The sequence below is a fragment of the Neomonachus schauinslandi genome, chromosome 7 (genome assembly GCF_002201575.2).
Source record: "Neomonachus schauinslandi chromosome 7, ASM220157v2, whole genome shotgun sequence".
NCBI classification, from domain to species: Eukaryota; Metazoa; Chordata; class Mammalia; order Carnivora; family Phocidae; genus Neomonachus; species Neomonachus schauinslandi.
Genome location: NC_058409.1, coordinates 86,281,307 through 86,292,465, shown reverse-complemented (window position 1 = coordinate 86,292,465; position 11,159 = coordinate 86,281,307). Strand labels below are relative to the sequence as shown.

The 11,159-nt window shown below is 38.5% G+C and overlaps 1 protein-coding gene across 1 annotated transcript in view; it reads left to right on the top strand.

The window, feature by feature from the left end:
• Positions 1 to 11,159, top strand: part of NSD1 (nuclear receptor binding SET domain protein 1) — a 139,560-nt gene that overhangs the window by 76,888 nt on the left and 51,513 nt on the right. The window contains exon 6 of the mRNA XM_044917101.1: positions 8,890 to 9,014. Coding sequence (XP_044773036.1) covers positions 8,890 to 9,014 — 125 coding nt within the window. The remainder of the gene's footprint in view (positions 1 to 8,889; positions 9,015 to 11,159) is intronic.

Below are 11,159 nucleotides of genomic sequence, written 5' to 3'. Positions count from 1 at the left end.
ATTTTATTTATTTATTTGACAGAGAGAGACACAGCGAGAGAGGAAACCCAAGCAGGGGGGCTGGGAGAGAGAGAAGCAGCCTTCCCACCAAGCAGGATCCCGATGCGGGGCTCGATCCCAGGACCCTGGGATCATGACCTGAGCTGAAGGCAGACGCTTAACGACTGAGTCACCCAGGCGCCCCAACCACTTCTAGTCTTTAGGGATTGGCTTCAGACATGGAAAGGCTTTCACCAATCACCTAGAGGGATATTCTAAGGACCTTGAACCTTTTTTGGAGGTTGGGCTTCTCTAGGCTTGTATGTGTAATTTCCTAATTAGGGAATTCTGCCATTTCTTTTTCAGGGGCTTGTAATCTTGCTCCCTCTAGGGTTTTTCTGCAGTACTGAAGGTTTGCTTGTGTTACTGCAACAATCTTCCCACTGTTTTCATTCTCAGTGGCTCCCAGGTATGCAAAGAGTACTGGCTCCCCATTTGTTCTCAAAAGCAGGCAAGACATATACTAGTCCTTTGGCCAGTTCTCCAGAAATCCAGATTGCCAAATGCTGGCTCCACTCTTGGAAACTTTTTTTTTGTACAAAGAAGAATAAGTTTAGTACCTTCTCCTGATTTCATCAAACTGTGCTGGCCTTTGACTACCTCATTGCAAGCCATCTGGTTCCTCAGCGTGCTGCCCATTCTCTGCCTTGTTTTTAGCAGCCCTCAGGAATCCAAACTGTGTGGGTTCTGTTAGTGGTCCCGGTCATGTTAGACAGTCTGATCTCTTGGGAGCACTGTGAAAAGCTGGTATGTTGGCCACAAGCTCCCCATCCCCAACTCCCCCCTCCCCCCCAATCCATGAGGGGAGCTCATCTGTGCCTGCATTGGGAGTGGAAGTCTCAGATAACCTGAATTTGCTCTTTTTTTTTTTTTTTTTTTTAACCCATTTTGATCCTATAGTTCTTGACTTTGACTTGCCTGGGGGTAGTGCAACTTCCTAACCGGTTTCTAGAGTACTCAAAGGTATTTTGATGTGTTCATTGTTACTCTGGTGTCCCTGTGAGGGAAATTGTGTATGGGCTCCAATTCTGCCATCTTGCATCTATGTCACTCTTTCTTCGTGTCTTTTTTTTTTTTTTTTTTTAAGATTTATTTATTTATTTTGAGAGCGAGAGAGTGCATGCGCATGCGTGCAGAAGCAGGAGGGGCAGAGAGAGAGAGAAACTGCAAGGGGACTTGGGCTGAGTTCAGAGCCCAGCGCAGGGCTCCATCCCATACCCCTGAGATCACAACCTGAGCCGAAACTAAGAATCGGATGGTTAACCGACTGTGCCACCCAGGCCATTCCTGTTTCGTGTCTTTTTTTTTTTTTTTTAAGATTTTTATTTATTTATTTGACAGAGAGAGAGAGCACAAGTAGGCAGAGCGGCAGACAGAGGGAGAGGGAGAAGCAGGCTCTCCGCAGAGCAGGGAACCCGATGCAGGGCTCGATCCCGGGACCCTGGGATGATGACCTGAGTCAAAGGCAGCCGCTTAACTGACTGAGCCACCCAGGCGCCCCTTTCGTGTCTTTTTAATGCCAAATAATACTCCATTGTATGAACAAACCATATTTTATTCTTTCATCAACTTAGACATTTGGATTGTTTCTACTTTTTGGCCTTTATGAATAATGGTATCATTTGAACATCTGTGTGCAGTGTTTTGTGTGGCTATGTTTTCATTTCTACTGTTTATATATTTAGAAACAGAATTGCTGGGTCATTTGGTAATTATATATATATAAAACTTTTGAAGAACTGCCAGAATGTTTTGCCAAAGCTGTTATTTTAAGAATTCTTTACTTGGTATAGATCTAAGTATTATTGGATATGATTCACAAATATTTTCTTCCATTTAGTGGGTTTATCATTTACATTTTTGATTTATATATTTTGAAGCACAAGTGTTTTTAATTTGGATGAAGTCTAGTGTTTTCCTTGGTTGCTTGTGCTTTTGGTGTCATGTCTGAGGAACCATTGCCTAATCAAGTTTTCTCAGCACCATTTATGTTAAAAAGGATATTATTTTCCCATTGAATCGTCTTGGCATCTTAGCTGAAAATCATTTGACCATAAATGTGATGATTTATTTCTGGGCCCTCAACTCCTTTCTTTTGATATATATTTCTTTATGTCAGTACCACAAAGTCTTAATTACCCTATTTTTACAATAATTAATTATTGCAGTTTTGAAATTGGAAAGTATGAGTCCTCCAACTTTATCTGTTTTCAAGTTTGTTTGGCTTTTCTGGATCTTCACTTTTCCATTTTAATTTTAGGACCAGTGTGTTAATTGCTGCAAAAAAACCAGCTGGGATTTTGATAAGTGTTGTACTAGATCTGTATGTCAGTTTGGGCAGTGTTGCCATTGTTAATAATATTAAGTTTTCTAAACTCTACACAAGGGATGGCTTTCCATTAATTTAGTTGTGTTTCATTTATTTCAATGATATTTTGTAGTTTTCTGTGTATAAGTCTTGGGCTTTTATTCAGTTTATTCCTAAGTATTTTATTGTTTTTAAAAATTTTATTCATTTTTGATGCTCCTTATAAATGAAATAGTTTCCTTAATTTCATTCTTAGGTTGCTCATTGCAAGTATACAGAAATATAGTTGATATTTGTGTATTGATTTTGCATGTTGCAACCTTGCTGAACCCATTTTTTTAGTTCTGATTGTTTTATTGTGAATTCCTTAGGATTTTCTTTGTACACGATCATGTCATCAACTAATAGAGAAAGTCTTACTTCATCCTTTCTAATCTGGATGTCTTTTATTTATTTTTTTTCTTGCCTAATTCCTCAGCTGAAGCCTCTGGAACAGTGTTAAGCACAAGTGGAGTGAACAAGCATTCTTTTTTTTTAAAGATTTTATTTATTTATTTGTCAGAGAGAGAAAGAGCACGAGCAGGGGGAGTGGCAGGCAGAGGGAGAAGCAGGCTCCCCGCTGAGCAAGGAACCCGATGCGTGACTCAATCCCAGGACCCTGGGATCATGACCCGAGCCGAAGGCAGACGCTTAACCGACTGAGCCACCCAGGCATCCCGTGAACAAGCATTCTTGTCTTGTTCCCGATCTTAGGGAGAAAGCATCCAGTCTTTTACCATTAACTGTGATGTTGGCTATGACTTTGAAAGATAGGCCTTTCAGGTTGAGAAAGTTCCCTATTTATATACTTCATTTGTTAGATGGTTTTTCTTTGTCTGTTGAGATGATCATTCCTTTTTTACTCCCTTTATTCTGTTAACATGATGTATTAATTACATTGATTTTTTTATGGGAACTGCAAATACACAGGAGGACCAATCACAGCTTCTCAAGGACTTATTCTCCCTCTTGCTCCCCTTCTGCTTTGTGCCAAAGCACCTTTCCCTGTGGTCTTCTGGAGGTTTGGACATGGTGTACTTTTGCTTCGTTGTGACTCTGACGATAGAGTCCTTTGGGGCACTAGTTTATTCTCTTTTAAACTTCTCCCCCTTATTCTTTAGCAGGATCACAAAAAAGCCCTCAGGACAAAATCCATTTCAGTGCTATATTTATTTCTCTGGGTTATTATTTTGTTAGTTTTTGGTTTGTAGTTCTTCACAGTCTTGTCAGTGCTTTGCTGACAAATTTTTAAAACACTTTATACAACATTTTATTTTCAACGGAGGTTGGACTCAGTAACTTAACTATTATTATGAAGAAATGTTTGGATTTTTGCCCTTTTACCCCTTTCCTTTTAACGTTTTGCTTCTGAGATTTCAGATTTAGGAAAGTAGAGGTATGACAAGGGCTAATAATGTGTTAGTGAGGAGTGATATTGCTGTTAGTACTGTAGTCCTTTAGGAAAATTCACCATTTTGATGAAAAAAAAGAAAACTTTGTAATTTAGTCTTTTTTTTTTTTTTTTAAAGATTTTATTTATTTATTTGAGAGAGAGAGAATGAGAGACAGAGAGCATGAGAGGGAGGAGGGTCAGAGGGAGAAGCAGACTCCCTGCCGAGCGGGGAGCCCGATGCGGGACTCGATCCAGGGACTCCAGGATCATGACCTGAGCCGAAGGCAGTCGCTTAACCAACTGAGCCACCCAGGCGCCCTGTAATTTAGTCTTAAAAAAACTTTATTCAGTATAGTTGAATATAGTCAACTTTATATACCATAAGGTTCACACATTTTAAGTGCATAAGGAAGTGATTTTTAGTAACTTTGTTGAGTTGTGCAACCATTCCCATAAATCAGTTTTAGAACATTTCTTCTACCCAGTAAGATTTTTCTATCCCATTTATAGTTAGTCTGTACTCCCAGCCCAGCAACCACTAATCCACCACTACCTACCCCCGCTCCCATTTGCCTTTTCTGGACATTTCATATTAATGGAATCATAAAATATGTGACTTTTTGTGCCTTGCTCTTTTCATTTAGCATAATATTTCTGGTTTTGTGATTTATACATATTGTAGCCTGTATCAATATTTGGTTTTTATTGCTGGATAGTATTCCAGGGCACAGATATACCACATTTTATGTATCTGTTCTTCAGTTGGTGAACATTTGGGGTTGATTTAACTTTTTGGATATTTTATTATTTTAGCTGGTTTATGTACACACTCTGTAGTCTAAAAAGATACTGCTAAACTTTCCTGTATGAGCAATTTATATCCATTCTTTACAACAGGTTCTGGCCCTGTGCTAGGGCCAACCTTCCTTGATGTGTATTTGCCAAGAAATTTAATGATGGTCATACTTTGGCTCCTGCTCTTCCTTATTTGCCTTGTGCCATGTATTGAGGTTTGCATGATTTACTCATCTCTCCATTAGCTTTTGTAATTTTCTACCTTTTAATATTTCCCTTTAGTATCCAAAAGGTCATATTCCTCTTTTGTTCTTGATATTCTTTATGTTGATTTGGCAAGCCACTTCCTTTTGGTCATTTATAGAGTAGTTGGAGATGATGAGTTAGTTCTCTAGTTTCTTTCAACTCAAAAGTGGTTTTACCGGATGAGCAGTCTAGTTTAGGTGAGAACATAGGTGGGAGTAGGGGGTTTTGGTAGCAGGTGTGGTTGAAGAGGACAAGAAACAGAAGCTCAGGAACAGCCAGGAGACCTTTTGGGTTTTAAGTCATTGAATTGTGGACAGGCTGTTTTCATTTACAGCGTGTTACCCTATTGTACATTTAAGAGGGGTAATTGGTAATCTTTTTCTTGAAAGGACAAATTGTAAATATTTTAGGCTTTGCAAGCCATACCGTCTTCTGTCACTCTTAACTTTTTGTGACACAAAAGCAGTCATAAGCCATTGGTAAATAAATGAGCATGGCTGTATTCCAGTAAAACTTTATTTACTAAAATAGTCCTATTGGTAGCTTGCCAAACCCTAAACCTTTAAAGAATTGTCTGATATAATGTTGGTGAGGAACAATGTATGTACTTGTGGTTTTTTGTTTGTTTGTGGGGTTTTTTTGGGGGTGGGGCAGCAAAACAGTTTATTGAGCATAGCAAAGTGATAGTACAAAGCTCCCGAGGAGGGAGGGGACCCGAGAGGGTTGCCTGCAATGTATGTACTTGTGCGGGAACCTAGTAGTATGTCAGATATAGTTTTTACATTAATTTCCAGTCTTTTGTGCTCTTTGCTGATTTTCTTGTAGATCTTAAGGAAATAAAGAACTGAAGGACTAAAACTTAGTCTTAGAACTTATTCTGTGAGACAAGTGAACCCAAAGACAGAATGGGGGACAGCAGCTTCAGGAGGAAAGAAGGGATGGATTAGCCCATGGAACCTTCTGAGAAGACAGAGAATATAACCTGTCTAGGAATGAGATCTAATTAATGTGGGGAGGTAGTAATGGATGGGAGCTGTGGGGGATGGGATAGGATAAGGGATATGATGATGTGATAGCATAGGGATCTGTTCTAGTAAAAAGAACCCGGTGGTTTTGGAGCATGGAGAGATTTTGGTTGGAATCATGGACTTGCCACGTAAGTTATGGACTAACTTGAGTGGGCTTAGGCAAGGCACTTTCCTCTTTGAGCCTCAGTTACTTATTTTTTTTTTTAAGACTTTTTTTTAAGTAATCTTTACACCCAATGTGGGGATCAACTTAGAACCCTGAGATCAAGAGTAGCACGCTCTACTGACTGAGCCAGCCAGGCACCTCTCAGTTACATTTTTTATAAAATGGTGATGTCATAACTTACCTTGAAGTGAAGATTAGAAATTCATGAATGTTAAATGGCTGAACCATAACTTGCATGCACATAGTAAACCCATGTTATTCCCTATCATTTCTTTGGTCTTATTTGGTTTAAAAATGTCATTGGTGTTTGAAAATTTGGATATTATCTAATGGGAATATATTAAAGGCATAATCTGTTTGCCTCAGAGCATAAAGTTACTACCCATTAACTGTCACAGGTACAGATGCATATACTTATTTCAAGATGTATTTTGGCTTATTTCTTTTCTCCAGGAGAGATTTTTTAAACATTATTATTTGAGGGGAACATTTTAAGTAATTGTTTAGCTGATGGTTTTAACTTCTTTTGAAATGCTTGGGAAAAACTCACCAGTTTGGGTCACTTACAGGTTTATTGTCTAAAACTGAGAAGTTAGGAAAATCGCATTGGTTGAAAGGTTTAACAAGCCCTATAATTACATTGGGAGCCTGTAGGTATATAATTTTGATAACTATTTCAGCCTCTATCATTTTAACTTTTTATTTATTTTATTTTATTTTTTTAAAGATTTTATTTATTTATTCATGAGAGATAGAGGCAGAGGCAGAGGGAGAAGCAGGCCCCCCGCGGAACAAGGAGCCCGATGCGGGACTCGATCCCAGGACCCTGGGATCATGACCTGAGCTGAAGGCAGACACTTAACCGACTGAGCCACCCAGGCGTCCCAACTTTTTATTTTTTATTAATACTTTATTTTTTTAGAGCAGTTTTAGGTTTGTAGCAAAATTGAGAAGGCACAGAGATTTCCTATATTCCCTGTCCACTCACATGCACAACCTTCCCTATTATCAACACCCACCGCTGGAGTGGTACATTTGTTACAATTGATGAATCTACATTGACACATTATAATCACCCGAAGTCCACAGTTTACCTTAGGGTTCATTCTTGGTGTTGTACATTCTTTGGGTTTGGACAGATATATAATGACTTGTATTCATGATTATAGTATCATACAGAGTATCTTCGTTGCTGTAAAAATTCTCTGTGTTCTGCTTATCTATCCCTCCCTCCCATGTGCATGCCCCCCCCCACCCCCTGGTAACCACTTTTTATTGTCTTCATAGTTTTGCCTTTTCCAGAATATATGTATGTAATCATATAGTATATATAGCCTTTTCACATTGATTTTTTTCACTTGGTATATGCATTTAAGTGTCCTGCATGTCTTTTCATGGCTTGATACCTCATCTCTTTTTAGTGCTGAATAATATTCTATTGTCTGTACATACCACAGTTGATTTATCCATTCACCTACATCTTGGTGGCTTCCAAGTTTTGGTAATTATGAATAAAGCTGCTTTAAAAATCCATGTGAAGGTTTTGTGGGTGAATATAAGTTTTCAACTCCTTTTATATTAGATTTAAATAGTTAAACTAAGTGGTATATTACTACTATTTATTGCTATGAAATTACAATAGTTAGAATTAGAAAAAAAATTATTTTTCATATCTCATCCTAACAATTTTATGACTTTTTTCCATATGTGCTATCTAAGTAGTAAAAGCCTTTGCCAAGTTTACTGTGCCTATGATTTGACCTTTTCCTTTTGGTCTCAACTGAACACCAGTGTTCCTCATTCAACTGAGGCAGAAATAGTTTCCTCTGAGGTTATTGGGTCATGAAATACCTCTTGAGTAGACTATATCCTACATTCTGTATGCATTAGCTTTTGCTCGCAAAGACCTAATAAAATCATTATAGCATGTTAAACTGGGACAAAGTTTTATTGGGAAATTATAATAGATATTTGTTTTACCATTAATTCAAAGAAAAATGCTATGATAATTTGAAATTTTGACCATAAAACATGACAATTTTTTTTTCTTAAAAGGTACCCCGAATTCTGTATTTTTATCTTATTTTCTGTCTTTGGCATACATGCCATACGCTTTTTATGTCATTGAGGTAATGGTATACATATAATTAATTATATTTTTTAATGATTCTCTTTAGAAATATTCCTCAGTTTTCTAATGTGAAACTCACAACTATGGTACAAAGTGTGTGTAAAGTGCTTTTGAAATTCAGATGGTAGTACTGATTAGGTAAATATTCTGTCTGAAATATCTGTCTAGTATTCTGTGTAATCCAGAGAGGTGTTATTAAAATAATTTATGGTATATTTTATGAATTTGCTTGATTTAGACTTTATTTTATTAAAGATTTTATTTATTTATTAGAGAGAACATGAGGCAGGGAGTAGGGAGAGGGAGAAGCAGACTTCCCCCTGAGCAGGGACCACCCCCGACGCGGGGCTTGATCCCAGGAGCCTGGGATCATGACCTGGGCCGAAGGCAGACGCTTAACCAACTGAGTCACCCAGGCGCCCCTAGACTATATTTTAATGTTAGCTGTATCTGTCACTATGGGACACTAGTTAATTTCAGTTTAATCTTTTTTTTTATCTTTCCCTTAACTTCAGATGGGCTGTGTATATGTGTATAGAGCAACAAAAGTTGCTCTCAATCTCCCCCCTCAACTTCCGTATGTGATAAACCATAGGAAATCACTTTTAGCCTCTTAGAACTTAAGCAGATCGTTTTTGAGAGTTTCCCATCTCTGTACCTCTGAGAGTACAGGGATGGTTGCATGAAAGCAGTGGGCTTTCCTCTAACATTTTGGTTAATATGAACTTGTTTCTCCTCTTTTAGCTGTGCGGTCAGAGAAGAAACGCCTTAGGAAGCCAAGCAAGTGGCTTCTGGAATATACAGAAGAATATGATCAGATATTTGCTCCTAAGAAAAAACAAAAGAAGGTGCAGGAACAGGTGCACAAGGTTTGTTCCAACATTTTAATAGTCTTTTCATCAGTACTTTTAGGATATTGCAGTTTTGCCTTCAATATCATGTTTTGTCTGCATGGGATAATAATTTCCTTAACTGGGATCTTGCTTTTTCCATTTTTTACCACCAGCTTTTGGCACTACTTAGAATATACATGAAATGTATAAATGGCTCTATGCACTGTGAGTAGTATATGTATATTTAAATTTTTTTCTCCCTTGCTTTTAGAGATTAATGATTTAGGAATATTATTATGACAAAATATTTGTTAAAATTGTAGAATATAAAATATGGTAGGATCATAATTTTTTATTTTTTTTTAAGATTTATTTATTTGAGGGGCGCCTGGGTGGCTCAGTCGTTAAGCGTCTGCCTTCGGCTCAGGTCATGATCTCAGAGTCCTGGGATCGAGTCCCGCGTCGGGCTCCCTGCTCAGCGGGAAGCCTGCTTCTCCCTCTCCCACTCCCCCTGCTTGTGGTCCCTCTCTCGATGTGTCTCTCTGTCAAATAAATAAATAAATAATCTTTAAAAAAAAAAAAAAGATTTATTTATTTGAGAGAGAGAGCATGTAGGGGAGGGCCAGAGGGAGAGGGAAAGAGAGTCTGAAGCCGACTCTGTGCTGAACATGGGCCCCATGTGGGGCTCGATCTCACGACCCCGAGATCATGACCTGAGCCAAAGCCAAGAATCAGGCTCAACTGACTGTGCCACCGAAACCCCCAGGATTATAATTTCTTAAAAAATGCTATTGATACCTTATTTGCTTTATTTTTTAATTCAATTTTTAAAAAAATTTTTAAATTTTTCTACACCCAACGTGGGGCTCAGACTCATGACCCTGAGATCAAGAGTTGCAGACACTTCCAACTGAGCCAGCCAGGCACCCCTTAATTCAATTTTTTTTTTAAAGATTTTATTTATTCATTTGAGAGAGAGAGACAGACGGGCAGAGGAGAGCACAAGCAAGGGGAGAGTCAGAGAGAGGGAAACTCCCCACTGAGCTGGGAGCCAGACATGGGGCTCAATCCCAGGACCTGGAGATCATGACCTGAGCTGAAGACAGATGCTTAACCATCTGAGCCACCCAGGCGCCCCCCTTAATTCAATTTTTTTTAAGCTCAGTTACTTTACAGTGAATTAGAGACATTTTACCTTCTATCCCTAAATAATATGCACCTCTAAAAAATAGAGCATTTTCCTTCATAAATGATTTAATTTTACTGCATCTTATAAGATCAGTTTATCTAATAACAACAATTCCATATCAGATTTCCTCACTTGTCCTCTAATCTTTACATTTGGTTTATTAATTCTAGGACTACACATTTTATCTGGTTGTTAGATTTCTTAAATTTCTTTAAATCCAGAACAGTCCCCCTTTTTTCATGACCCTATATATCTAAGTAATGAGATACCTTTACAGTATCCCCCTTCTAGATTTGTGTGATTGCTTCTTCATATATTTCACTAAACTTTTCTATCTCCCTTGTTATGTGGAAATTATAACTAACAATTTGATGGATTCAAGTTAAACAGTTTTAGCTAGATTAAATTGTAGGTGCTATTGTGTCATATATTGCATGACATTAGAAGCTGTCCAGAGTCCTGATTTCCTTTCTTTTAAGTCATTTTGCTCCCTTTGATCAAGAAGGAATATGTGGGGGCGCCTGGGTGGCTCAGTTGGTTAAGCGACTGCCTTCGGCTCAGGTCATGATCCTGGAGTCCCTGGATCGAGTCCCGCATCGGGCTCCCTGCTCGGCAGGGAGTCTGCTTCTCCCTCTGACCCTCCCCCATCTCATGTACTCCCTCTCTCTCATTCTCTCTCTCTCAAATAAAAATAAATAAAATCTTAAAAAAAAAAAAAAAAAGAAGGACTATGTGGGGGTGCCTGGGTGGCTCAGTTAGTTGAGTGTCTGACTCTTGGTTTCAGCTCAGGTCATGATCTCAGGATCCTGGGATCAAGCCCTGCATTGGGCTGTGCACTCAGCAGGAAGTCTACTCTGCCTCTCTCCCTCTGCCCTGCTTGCAGGCTCTCTCTGTCTCTAAAATAAATCAAATAAAAAAATTAAAATCTTTTAAAAAATGAAGCAGTATATCTGTAATTACTTTGGCTTCAAAAGAATGTCCTCTTCTCTATC